General features: G+C 30.0%; 3 protein-coding genes across 3 annotated transcripts in view; all 3 read right to left on the minus strand.

The window, feature by feature from the left end:
* Sin1 (SAPK-interacting protein 1) overlaps positions 1–1,672 on the minus strand; it is a 3,112-nt gene extending 1,440 nt beyond the window's left edge. Inside the window, exons 1-4 of the mRNA XM_018523056.1 lie at positions 1,375–1,672; positions 856–996; positions 398–672; positions 12–210 (exon numbers count right to left, since the gene is read on the minus strand). Coding sequence (XP_018378558.1) covers positions 12–210; positions 398–672; positions 856–996; positions 1,375–1,447 — 688 coding nt within the window. The 5' untranslated portion in view covers positions 1,448–1,672. The remainder of the gene's footprint in view (positions 1–11; positions 211–397; positions 673–855; positions 997–1,374) is intronic.
* Positions 1,673–4,270: 2,598 nt separating this feature from the next.
* Positions 4,271–6,610, minus strand: LOC108771126 (uncharacterized). The gene is made up of 3 exons (XM_018523034.1): positions 6,126–6,610; positions 4,723–4,872; positions 4,271–4,599 (listed from the first exon to the last, which is right to left on the minus strand). The coding sequence occupies exons 1-3, from the start codon at positions 6,304–6,306 to the stop codon at positions 4,364–4,366; spliced, it is 567 nt and encodes a 188-aa protein (XP_018378536.1). The 5' UTR covers positions 6,307–6,610; the 3' UTR covers positions 4,271–4,363.
* Positions 6,611–9,201: 2,591 nt separating this feature from the next.
* On the minus strand, positions 9,202–12,497 carry LOC108771123 (enoyl-CoA hydratase domain-containing protein 3, mitochondrial). Its single transcript, XM_018523032.1, has 6 exons — positions 12,347–12,497; positions 11,859–11,924; positions 11,210–11,383; positions 10,944–11,131; positions 10,646–10,806; positions 9,202–9,425 (listed from the first exon to the last, which is right to left on the minus strand). Exons 1-6 carry the CDS (start codon positions 12,395–12,397, stop codon positions 9,202–9,204), a joined length of 864 nt encoding a protein of 287 aa, XP_018378534.1. The 5' UTR covers positions 12,398–12,497.
* Between the last annotated feature and the right edge of the window lie 1,335 nt (positions 12,498–13,832).

Raw genomic sequence — 13,832 nt, forward strand, 5'->3', positions numbered from 1 at the left:
TATATATATATATATATATATAAAGTAACTTGTTACAGACTTCAAATTATGGTCGGGATGTTCAATTGCATATTTGTAACAAATTAATCCAATAAAGTCCAACACTCGTGCTGTTACTATCACCGCTGCTTGAAGCGGATACGTCCTGTCCTCTTTCGGCAACATACACATGAATATCCTGTACTTTCTCACAGGAACGCTCACTTGTGTCTGCGTAAAGAAATTTTTTTAATATTGCAAAGTTTTGTTCATGTTTTTCAAGAATGAAGCTCATAAGAATAATTTTATAATTCATAATTTCCATTTTTTTTTGCTAAATTTTGTAATATATAATTTTCTTTTAAGAGGTTTTTTTTGGAAATGAACTTTTTGAGGGAAACAAAAAATGGATACATACGTCGCCATCAAATTTGATATATTCTTTAAATGGATTTGGTGGTAAATATGGACATTTTTCGAGTTGTTCCGACAAAAGAGATTGTCCTTTTTTAAGTGGAGTTTTCCTACGAAAATCTTTTCTTTGAAATAGATCTGATTGATCTGCAGGCGTCACAGCACTAAGATTATGTTCCCATTTAACATGTTTGATTTTGGCGGCCTTTTTCCTTTCTATATCCATTTTCTCTAATCTTTGTGCAGTATTAGATCTCTGTCTGTGACTGAATGGCATTTCTAGAACAACGCATAAAAAAAAGCATAATTAAGCAATTCAATAGAAATAATTGCACTTTAATTTAGTTTTAATTATAACAAATTATGCTATAAAAATTATTTTATGGACTCAAACTGACTTAATTCCAATTAGGATTTTAAATGATACTCTTACATAAAATAATAGAAAATAGAAGTATGTACCCATTTGTATGTCATATGATTCTGCCATCACATCTAAATCTTCGTCGTCACTTTCTTCCATACCAGGATAACATTGCAAGGTACTGTTTTTCTTCAACTGCTTAGGAATATCCTCCCCTAGTATCACCATGTCGCACATACCTTTCAATCAAAAAGTTATGTTTTGATATACATTATTGTCAATATGAAAATATATGATATACATAAATTATAGATTTGCAGTACTGACTAATGTATATCAGAACACAGCCCAAGAGTAATATAAGACATATACAGCAAAAAATAATTACAATTTTAAATAAATTAATTGTAATATAGAACATAATACTATCTATTAAGTCATTTGGGTTATTTACTGAATCACATTAATATATGAATATGAACAATTCATTTTAATTTAATTTATCTTACAATAAGCATGAGTCATCGACATCATCGGAAATATTATTTCAGAATATTTTCGGATCGGAGTAATGCCTCTGCCGACGATTCTAACCTAAATTTATCAGAAGTATATACCTGTATCGTCCGTCGCGAGAAAACTGTCTCTGATGTGCGACAGGAGCCAATGTTGATTGTCATAGAGAGCCATTTCTTTCGTCCTTTTTCTCTATTAATTATAGACGCCCATTATATTAGTAAATGTGATCCCGTCTCGATAAAACGCGCTCTCGACGACCCATACCGATCGAACTTTTTTACAAATCAAAAGATCGATTTCCGCGCCCAACGTCTCACATGGAACATCGTGAAGTTCGCTAGGTCGCTACAATTGCCGGCAGGTAGTAACTATAGTAATATAGTTGAGTCAGTGACATCAGGGATTATAGATTACTTTGACTAAACTTCGATTAATTTAATCAATATTAACTTGAGAAAATAAGTAATATCTCTAGTATTTTGTTTTAATATGGACAGAAATTTTTTTTTTTGTTGTTGTTTGGTTATTACAGAATGTTAGTGTTAGGGGTTCCGTACAATAAAAGGAACAGGGAACAGAGAACAGAGAATAAGAATTTCAACCTATCAGAAATCATGTATTGTGGAATACACACTGTGTATTCTTATTCTCTGTTCTCTGTTCCTTTTATTGTGCGGAGCCCCTAACAATGTCGTTACAATAAAACGCTGTAATATTCATGCAACGTGCAATATTGCTGCAATGTTGTAGCATTGTTGTTGCAGCTTTTGTGCTGTAGAGGGAGCGATAAATTATTATATATGATTTGAAATTTTAATAATTTTAATAATTTGAAATTTTAAATAATTTTCCTTTCATTTATAAATCAATCAATAATTAATTTATAAACTAATATTTAAATTTGTATAATATAATATATATTGTATCAACATAGATACGAAATTATCAACTCTCTTTCGGATGCACTATATAGAAATAACGATTATATAGAAATTTTTATTTATAAAAGTTTTTATCTGCAATTAAACGTGAATTAAATTAATCATTTGAGCAATATAATAGCTACTTAAGAGATCTAACCACCCTGACAGGATCTAAAATAAGCACAAAATTAAGATTTTTTTTTTAAATTACCTATTGCGTAAAATTAACTTATATTTCATATGTGTAATATACAATGTTCAAACTGTAAATTTGTAAATTTCAAAACAGATTTGACAAATGTATATTATTTGTATATCATCTGTTAAGTAATAATTTAGAAAGAATTTACGCACCACTTACAGCGTTGACTCCATATTAGCTCTTTTGTAATTAATTTTTTTATATGTAACTGTAAGGAATCCAATTACTTAATTAAATTTAGTATATTGTATTACTTTCTTGAAATAGATTAATTAAAAAGTTTATAGAGCAATTCGCGCAAAACTCCTTCGTCGCGGCGGGATCGGACGGGTGTAACATTTCCAAGGGCGGGAGTAATCTGAAATAAAAAAAACAAAATAGTTTCTTGTAAACAGATGTAACAGCTATCGTGTAACGTAGGGTTTTTTTCTTGAGAAATGTAGAAAGTAGCTCGATTTGAAAAAAAAAAAGTTTTTTTTCATCTTAAAACGACAACTTAAAAAGTTTGTTATAAATAAACGGATTAACATATCAAAAAAATCGTACGTTACACAATAAATAATCTTTTTAAGAATATCCCTGCCAAAATTTAAGTGTCAATCGGATTATTATAGTTTCGGAGAAAAATTTATGTCCGTCTTGAAAAACATGGTTTCGAGAAAAATGCAAAAGAAGATTCGAAACGATTTTTTTATATAATAAAATGGCCTTACCTTTAATCTGCTATTCCAGCACCATACACCTCGCCTTCAACTTCTAGAAAATGGCCACGGAGTGGCCCACGACATACAAATACACAAAAGACGCTCAGGGGCTCTATCCTTGAAAAGAAACGTATACGAAAGTCTAGGGAAATGCTACAGTATACGTTACGTATACGTTTCTTTTCAAGAATAGAGCCCCAGGTAGAGTGGCTTCTCGATTAGCATCAACGGCCGCGCTGTTATTCTCGCGCACGGTAACCTGATTCGCCTCTCTATAAATTCTTATAATTTGGCCAATTTTTGGTATTTTGACATCGGTCTTGGCTTAAAATATTCTTAAAAGTTCAAACTTTTAAAAAATGCAAAAACAAATTTTTCGATTTTTTTCAAAGTTTCAGGATGGTTAGACCCCTAGACGATAAAAGAAATTACAATTTTAATTATCGCTGAAGAAATATTCTCTAAGATGTCAAATTTTTATTTAATTAAATTTCATTATTGTAACATAATATATGTATTATATTAACGTTTGACATATGTAGTTTATTTATTTATTTAGTATTTACTTTATTACAAAAATACATAAAGCGATCACATAGGTCATTATTAATTACTATACGTGTACATGTAAGGTGAATATTTCGCGATATTTCACACTGTAGTTGCTCAAATGCGTTTTCAATTTCGCACTATTTCATAATATTCGTATTTTTACGCAAATTTTTATTTGAAAAAATGGGAATTATTTAAAGTTTTTATTCCCAACACTAATCGATCAGAAACTGAATCGATATCTCAAACAAATTTCTAAACAAAATAAACATTTAAATACTGCTACAAAGTCTTTCTTGATTATTGCGTTGCAAATAGCATAATTGATTTTTGTGCTGCCTTATTATAGATATAAACAACAGTCTGATTTTTAGAATCAAAACGAATAACAATTTACGACGCGTTATATGCAATGATATTGAAATAGTATGATAATAACAAATTGTAAGGCGAAATCTCACAGTATAAGCATTAAAATGGCCATTTAGAAGCCTCAATCAAATTTGTATATACGTATAATTACTAATACATCTTTCGTATATACGTATTTTTAAAATATGTTATATATATATATATGTTATATATATATACATATATTTATTTATTATCCCATTTTCTATTGTAATTATGCGCATAAATTGCTCATTCTCAACTACTATTTTTCAATGATTTTTTGAAGTTACATGGCAGCATTGCGTTAAAAATTTTAAAGGCGATTTCTGGGCCTCATGATCTGTGGGGCTTCCACGGTGGCGGTGACGGCGGCATTGGTTGAGGGCTGGTTCTCCAAAATGGTGCCCCAAATTGCCGCGGCCACCCCACCGCGGGCCCCCTCCTCGGCGTCAGTGTTCTTCTTAAAATTGTGCACCGAATAGCGATTGTACAAGCCCCAAATGCTATTCATCAGTTTACTGTTGTACTTGAGTGGCATTAGCTCCCAACCTACATATTTAAAAAATCAAATGTACAAGTATAAATTAAATTAAGAAAATTGATGTGTATCCGTCTGAAACGAAAGTTGAATTTATAAAAATAGTGAAACTAAATAAGAACATTTTCACTTACCCTCTAGAGGAGGCCTCGGATTGAATACGTTTTCCTTCTTTTCTTCAGTTTTTTCTTTTTTCTTCATCATAGAAACAGTTTGCTCCTCGTTATAGCGAACTTTACACACTGCGAAAGCACCCTGCGGAATGGAAGCCATTTTTCCACAGTCTACAAAATTGAATGTTATTTTATAAATAATTTATTGTAACGATTAAATAATTAATGTTTCTTGTACATAGATTAAAGTTTGATATTCCTACAGTATTAATATTTTACATATAATACTTTTCGTAATAATTGAATTTATAAAACATTTATATTATAGTAACTAATAAATTGATTTGCTCTTTATTAATGACATTATTTATGCTAAGATATTTCTTGATAACAAATTGAAATTACTAGTAGTTAATTCGTAATTTTATACGGTATAACGATTTTATTTGAATTTTATCAATTAAATTGTTACGTCTATAATGAATATGTATGCAATAATTGCGATATATGCATGTTTTATTATCAAAAAATACCTCAAGAGATCCTATTAATTTCAAAAGAGAAAATTAGTTCAGTAATAATTTAGTAGGTATTAAATGCTTTTTAAGGAGGAAATACGTATGTCTCGAATTTAGTCATGTGAATCAAAATAATATCAGAGTTGCTGTGTACAACTATAGTGTATATTATATCTATGTGCATGTATGTGGGTTACGTATATCTTCCTATACATTCATAGCTATTTATGTCTCATTATCATGCCTTTCATATCGTTAAGCTTTGATCTTTGTACGTCTTATAAGTAAACGGAATAAAGTGAGCAGAACCAATTCTGCTAACTAATATTTTTATTTGTTGCTGAAAAGGTGTCAGAGGAAAAAACTTGTTCTGTGTAAGTTTTCTTAAAAAATGATGTTTCGCTAAAGGAAGATTAAGTTAGCAGAACAATATATACAAATATATAACAAAAAAAATTATACTTAATAATAACGTAAGAATTTGTTGCTATCTACATATCCAAGTTTCAAATCCATTAATTGCGAAATAAATGTAAATAACAAATACAAATATTAAAATTAATTCGATCTACTTATTTTGTTTCGCCAACTTACAAAACGTGATCTTTGATCATAAAGATAATTACGCCCCTTCACTACTTATAATATTATAAATGTCAAAGCACGTTTCCGTTTCATACAGGAATAATAAATCGCAATCACGCCCAGTTGACATAATAATATATAATTTATCTTGGTTATATTTTATATATACTTTATTTGTTCTTCTTTTTGTTCTCTAAAATCTAAATGTGCATTTCATCCCTTTTTAAATTCGCAAAAACTCAAAGGAGTTCGCAAACGTTGTTAAAGTTGCGCTTTTATTTGAATAAATATTTTCTACGTTTTTCGCCAAATCCAACTGACCGATGCAATTCTCGAAAAGCAATTCCGTTATCTGCCTTTTCGTAAATTGTCTTTCCGTCGCCAGGCTCGTCTTCGGTGTGCTTCCTCTTTTCTTGTCTCGATTTGTCCTTCGAGTTTCGATCCTCCGGGAAGCTTCAAGCCTCAGGCAGCCGCCAACGATGGTGGTCTCGGTAAGATTCATCAACCAAAGGAAAGCCTTGTCTTTGTCGTCGACATACGAGAGACTGTACTTCCGCTTTGCGTCGCTATTTGTTTGTTATTTGTGACTCGTTGTGCGTAGCTTCTGTTTGACTTCGGGATCTATTCCGAAATAATCCAACGTGATTACTGGTTCCCAACGCGACGGCGGTCATCACTTATAAGCTCGGTAGGGAAGAAAGCAAGGAAGATGACGGGACCGAGACGGACAGAGAAAGAGAGATGTTTTTTTTTTATTCGTCATAATAAGAACGGCATATCGGCGGCCTTCGAGACACTGACGTTGCCCGACCACCGTGGACTCGGTCTTATCGTCTTCAATGAGCAAGAACTCCAGTGTCGTAGTCTGATTCTGATGCAATAATACAAGAGTTCAAAACTTAAATCCGAATAATACCGTACTGTAGAAGAAGAAAAACTATTTAAACAACGAGCGTCAAAATTAATATTTCAATTGAATTGTAAGCGTAGAGATTATATTTGTTATTATTTGAATACAATCGAAAACGATTCAAATCGTTTATCAGACAGAACATTGAAAATCTTTTCTGAACATCATTTTTCATATTAGCCTGCTATGAAGACCACAAACGAAGATTTCTCAAGAAGGAGGGCAAGACGTAATAAACAAATTTATCAAAACAAGACCGAGAACAAATGTCCGTGCTTTTTATCATTACGAATCTTATTACGGACGTTACTTTCCTTGTGTTAAATGTTTTTCCTTTGTCGTTTATCATAAATAGGACGGTTGCATCAATGGTTGCATCAACATATAGCAGTGACGTTTTGTGCGTGCTTCGATATTTATATTTATTGCATTTGAATAAAGCAAATGATTGGGCAAATTGTGTAATAAATATATATATTCCTCTGATCAATGTGTTTTAATTAATCTGCAATTTGACAAGACAAGTTCATTTGTTAAATGAAAAATTTGGATTTATTGATAATTATACTTTTTTAATTATATTTACTTTTTTATAAAAGTAAATAATTTTATAAAATAAAAAAAAACATAATTATAAACATAACATAATTTCTGGAAAATAATTAAAAAATATCACGTGCCACAAATACGATATACTTACTCATACTTTTCCATATTTTTTTACTCTTACATTTCACTGAATGTTATTATGCATATATGTATACATTTTACGATATGGTAATTTTTTAAGCATACGAAGACAGATAATTGCATACTTTTAGATTTTTACATGAACAAATCGAAGGAAACATTCAACATTAAATATGAGTTAATGTCTATAATATGAATTCACACATTCATTGTATTTAATATACAATTTTTATACTTCAATACATTTAAACTAGATTTGTAAATAAGTCAATAGAATATTTACATGGAGAGAATTTAATACCAATTTTTTACATATTTTTATTATGATTTTCGTTAGAGATGCACCGGATATCGGAAGAATATCCGATATCCGTTATTATCCCACACTTTTTTACTATCCGGATGTCGGATATTATTAGTTATATCCGAGAATACATCCGGTTTAAAATTTTATATCATTACATTGTTGAATTTTTTATTATATAAATGTTCTATAAATAAGTATGCATACTCAATACTATAATATCTTAGATATTGTTGCAAAATTATAATTTTTTTCTTTAGTTTTTTTTTAAAGAAGATATTGTTGCGGAATCCGGTCGGATATTCGGAAAATATCGGATATTCGACTCGAAAAATTATCTCCCTGGATATTTGTCCGGATACTGGATATCTGATGTTATATTCTTTTTGGTATTCGGTAATTTTACGATCCGGTGCATTCCTAATTTTCATTAGTTTCAATTTAAGATATCAATCTATAAACTATTTACTTTTGATATTAAGGATTTATAATTTTACTTAAATATAAATCTCCTTTTCTCTTATTAATGTATTTACTTTTTTCATAGAATATAAACCCTTTGAATAGTTATAATAAAAATAGTTTTGATTAGATAATGAAGCTATCAATTTTATATTTATTCATCAGTGTTTTAAGTATCTTCTTATGTTTATAATGATTATATTTAGCTTGTTTGTTAAATGTAAAGTGGATTTTCATTTTCTGGATTTGCCTCGCGAGATTTGCTGTCTTCGATAATTATGTAATCAAAACTTACTACATGCGCAGTAATGCGCAATAACGATATTTGTTTTTATTGTATAGATATATAAAATTGAATCATCAGATCTCGTGTAATTTAAACATCTGAAAAGCAAGCTATATGTATATGTAGAACGATATATAATAAATAATGACAATAATTAAAAACTGCAATTAAGGATATTGTTAAAACTCTGATTCTTTCAAAATTAAAACAAAAGCAGATTTTGCTTCAAAAAATTCCGCAATGTTCAAACATTTGTATTAATAAATAATTACATCTGAAAATTTAGTTTCGAAAATCCAGATTATCGATTAATAATGCACGATAATAAATAATAAAACGATAATAATGATACAGATATTACAAATATTGTAATTTTTTATGATGGTCGCACGGAAGTTTTTGAAATTATTATGAATTTTAACGATTTTTAAATATTTTTTTATTAAATTTTGAGACAGAGAGAGAGGTATTATTATCGTTTGAACTTTGATTCTATAATAATCAATCTAATATTTAATCAATGATTTCCTACATTTCAATGATTAATGGATTGAACTATGAACATTGTTCACAGGGATGAAAATTATGTACAAAACGTCTTTTTAATTATTTTATTATTGAAATTATATACAAGTATAAAATATATACAGTAATATCAATTGTAAGAAGGTTTTACATCTAAAAAAATGTTATATATAATCAATGTTACATATAATAAAAGAAATGTTAGATATAATATAATCAATTACTCTAAATCATGGGACCAATTCGCCTTCCTCTTTTCCAGAAAACTTTGTATTCCTTCCTGAGCATCTTTCATTTTCAGATTATTTACCATTTTTTCGGTGCCGAGAGTATATGCTGTTGATATATCAAGAGTAATTTGTTCGTACAGGAATGTTTTACCAAAATGTACAACCGAGCGGCTCTTTATATTAATTGCGTCTGTAATTCGACGAATTTCCTCGTCTGTAATCGAAGTTAAATATAACTTTAGTGCCGAGACACTATGTATCGTATCTCTGGATAAGATACATGAAAATGTATACGTCATGATAAGTGAAAAATGAATTGTGTAAATACGTTGCTTTTTTATTAAATAAAAAATGAAAATAATATAAATATATTTATAATATTAATAATGTTAATATATGTATATTAATATATGTTAACACTTTCGCAATCGGAAACTTTTCCAAAATTAAAAACCCGATATAATAAACTTAAATCTGTACAGCTATATTGCCGCGCAGGGAGAATTGTCATTAAAATAAGAATAAAACTATAAGATTTGCTCTAATATTAGAGTAACTACTTGTATAAGTAACTACTTGTTCTTTAAAATTGAAGAAAATTTACTTGTTACAAGCCAAAATAGAGAAAATGTCTAATTAAAAGCGGGAAATGTTTAAAAACAAGATAGTTTTAAAATTAATTGCATATATGTATACTCGAAAAAATTAGTTAAACATTTTTACGTAAAAAATTAATTATATACTTTGAATTATATATAAAAATATAATTTCATATTTATAAATATTTTATAAGATATTTTTGAAAATGTAAAAGATTTATGCAAAATTTACAAATTAAATATCTACCTTTTATTGTAAGTACTTAAAACACTTAAAATACTACGAAAATAATTTATATTAATCTTTCGTGTTTTTTTCGTCGAAACTACGTAAATAAATTTGTTTTTTTCTTTCAAGATAAAACTAACTGCTGAAACTACACTCTGTTTAATCAATTTAAACTTCAAATATAAAAAGACATGTTATTATATCAATAGCAATGCTTTTGTAAAATTTTTAACTAGTCAGCATTACATTGATAACATATTTACAGCTAGTTATCGCTATATATTTTAAGAAATGTACTTAGATCAACCAGTTAAACATAGTTTATAAAAAGAAGTAATAACACTGTCAACGGTTGCGAATATGTTAATATATCATTCTCGGAAATGTGTGTGTGTGTGTGTGTGTTTTCTTATGAACTCTTAAAAAAAGATAATAAAAAGAAAAAGGTAATTATTTTCTGTCTCTTTACAAAAATAATTTCTAATAGTTTTTTCTTTTCAAATAACTTAACTTCTTAAAATAATTTAAAATTAATTTACTACTTTTCGATTTAATTTTTGTATTACTTTTTCTAATCTTTCTCATTATTTTTCGTTGGTGACTTACCGAGCTTGTCGTTCGCCACGACTTTACTAACGAGACCGCATTCAGAAGCTTCTTTGCCGGATATAGGGAATCCAGTAAACAGCATGTACATTGCCTTTTTCCTTGGCACATTGCGTACCAGTGGTATACCCGGTGTCGAGCAAAATATCCCGACATTCGCTCTGTGAAAGGCAAGGAATAAAAAATAATAAGTAACATTTTCAATAATATTGAAATAATATAATCAATAATATATGATATTAATAAGATAATAATTATGTGACAATAAATCATGAAAAGTAAAATTTTGCGAGAGTACCCTGGAGTGGAGAACGAACTTCTTTCCGTGCACACCGCGATGTCACACGCCGTAACCAATTGACAGCCGGCTGCGGCTGCCAAACCGTCCACCGCTGCGATTACTGGCACCGGACTCTGACTGATGGCCCGCATCAACTCCGAACAGATCTCAAACACGTCCTTGTGAGACTTGGTGTCCGTAACCGTCTAAACGATGTGAGCCGATGATATTTTTTTCTGTGCGAAGAGGAGCTCTTATGCGGAAGTGAGACCATAGCTACAAACCAGTTCCTTCAGATTGTGCCCGGCAGAAAACACCTTTCCTGGTTCAGACATCAGTACGATCGACCGGAGGTCCTTGTTGTCCTCATCTCTCTTGATTTCTGTCACCAAAGTTTTTAGCATTCCTAGCGATAGGGAGTTGCGCGAAGAAGAGTCGCACAAACGGATAGTTCTGACCTGATTGTGAAATAAAGTTAATTGATGATCTTTTGAGTATCGAAAAATGGATAATTGTAATTATTAATATAGTTGCTGAATCGTAATTATAACTACTACTAGGGATTGTAAATTAGCAAAATTTGGCAACATTTATTGCTATAATATTGTAAATAAACAAAAATTTTTAATAATTTCTATAATACTAATAATTAAAATTTCAAGTGTTAAGTTTTTAAATTATCACAAATTTAATAAATATATATAAATAATTAATAGAGTTGGAATTAAATTATTTATATGGAATAAAAAGAAATATAATTATAATGTCCATTTCTATCAATGTAGGTTAACTTTAATTTCAATTTGCTTTTTTTATCTTTTTTTTGTCCTAAGAATTAGAAAAAGATAGAGAGTAAATTAAATCGAGATTAAATAAGTTAATTTACGTTAGTAGAAATGGACTTAGAGGAGTAAAAATAAATAATATTTCTACCCCATTTTTTTCAGTTGTCTCCACATATTTCTTCTCGGTGGATAATGTTCTTGCGATATATCTTCCCTGCAATATTGAATAATATTACGGATCAACAATTTAAATCAATAATTATCGATAATATCACAGTATTAGTTAGTGAGAACTCGGATTTTCGCGCCTTGTTTGAAATATTCCCGCAATTCCTTCGTTTTCTTAGGGTGCGTTCCGTTTCTCGCATGATGCGCATAATGCATCGTTTATCCTTGTTGCTCACCAAATGTTAAACAAGGACAATGGATGCATCATGCACATCATGCGCGATACGGAACGCACTTTTACAAACCAATCAGCATCAAGCATGTGCGAATAAAATAGTTCCGTGACGGCGACGCGCACACAACACTGCAAAGTGCAACGTACAAAATCGCGAATGATGATGTCGTACGAACATTATATAATTATGTAGTTTTCTTTTAGATTAAACACATAATTGCAATATAAAATACCTGAGAAACGGCGAAGCCGTTTTTGGTAATGAATCTCGAGAAAACTATCATTTCGTCGCGACACTGTACTTTGTATACTAGATTCTAGATAAGAAATTTAGGTTAGTTTGATGCAAGGTGTATCGCGTACTTTGAACTCGACAACACCGACTTATACTGTGACGTGGACTTGCTTCCAAGGCATAATAAACAGCGTTTATCGTTGGACAAGGTTAACGTCATAATACGATTTGGATGACATGTCATCGTCACGAGCCCGCGAAATTTAAAAGGAAGAAATCGGTGCCTGTTTTTAAATCAAAGTTGTAATTTCTTTTAAACAAGTTCAGGAAACTTGGAATTTTCATAGAAAATGCATCATAATTATACCTATAATGCAGTCAAAATGATGTAGAGCGATCCCTCACCAAGAAATTTATTTTATTCATACTTTTTCGAACATTTTTTATGATTTGGTATTAAAAAAGAGACTAAACAAGAAAATAAAATGCGCAAAATATAAGCAAAATGAAAAATCTTAATGAGTGCTTAACTAACAATCTCAATAAATAATCTCAACATATATCAGTGATTAATTTATCAAAGCAATATTTGTATAAGATACCATTTTATTAATATAATTATTATATAAATAAAGTTAATTTTTGTTGTTAATTATGAAAAAAAGATCATATTAGAAATTATAAATTACATAATTAAACATTCTGTAATAATAAAGTAATCGTGCCAATTGAATTAATTTTAGATATTATATTAATCGGAGTTTGGGTGAAATCATGTGCATCTGCACATGTTGACGCATGCGTGGCGATCAGCTGACGCGTACAGAAAGCGCAATGTTCTCGACTGTAGATCTCTTTGAATGACAGATGTCATCAGCGTTCAACATTTGAACACTGTAAATTCTATAAGCTCCAACTCTCTGACTTCAGAAATAAGATATTAGAAAAATATATTAGTATAACATTGATATCTTCAAAATTATTTCTGCTTGAGCTATATAGCTGTGTTCTTTTTTTTATAAAAAATATTTACATTAAGTATTTACGATCTAGATGTTTTTCTGCGAATACCCTGTATATCTCTGTACTCTTAATTTAATTTCTTAAAGTCTATATAAAAACTTGTATATATATTTTTTCAACACAGAGATTTATGTTTTGTAGTTCAGTTCTCATATGTCTTTTTAGTTTTACATAAAAGAATTATAGTTTTATATAAAAGAATTTACGCACACAGAGTTTCTTTTATGCGCTGGTTTAAATTGAAAATATTGCGAGAGGGTTTTGAGAAGTGCGATTCTACCTCGAGCTTCGTGGCTGTTCTCCAAGGAGGGATTGGCATGCGGCGTTCCCATAACGACCAATGTTTCCCCTAACGACGAACATGGCTGAAGTTGAGGGTAAGTAAGTGCGAGTGTGCATTGTCGCGCGTATATATTTACGACGTGCGAGCGGCAAACAAAGTGAGAGATTCCCGGACTGGT

The sequence above is a fragment of the Trachymyrmex cornetzi genome, unplaced genomic scaffold (genome assembly GCF_001594075.2).
Source record: "Trachymyrmex cornetzi isolate Tcor2-1 unplaced genomic scaffold, Tcor1.1 scaffold1399, whole genome shotgun sequence".
NCBI classification, from domain to species: domain Eukaryota; kingdom Metazoa; phylum Arthropoda; class Insecta; order Hymenoptera; family Formicidae; genus Trachymyrmex; species Trachymyrmex cornetzi.

Excerpts from the sequence above, each read along its gene's own strand:
- LOC108771126 (XM_018523034.1), bottom strand. The coding sequence starts at position 6,306 with ATGAATCTTACCGAGACCACCATCGTTGGCGGCTGCCTGAGGCTTGAA. Across the intron at positions 4,873-6,125 it reads GCTTTTCGAGAATTGCATCG|ACTGTGGAAAAATGGCTTCC; the intron begins GTCAGTTGGATT and ends TCAATTTTGTAG. Across the intron at positions 4,600-4,722 it reads TCCGAGGCCTCCTCTAGAGG|GTTGGGAGCTAATGCCACTC; the intron begins GTAAGTGAAAAT and ends TTAAATATGTAG.
- LOC108771123 (XM_018523032.1), bottom strand. The coding sequence starts at position 12,397 with ATGATAGTTTTCTCGAGATTCATTACCAAAAACGGCTTCGCCGTTTCT. Across the intron at positions 11,384-11,858 it reads AGACAACTGAAAAAAATGGG|GTCAGAACTATCCGTTTGTG; the intron begins GTAGAAATATTA and ends TTTCACAATCAG. Across the intron at positions 9,426-10,645 it reads CGTGGCGAACGACAAGCTCG|ACGAGGAAATTCGTCGAATT; the intron begins GTAAGTCACCAA and ends CTTCGATTACAG.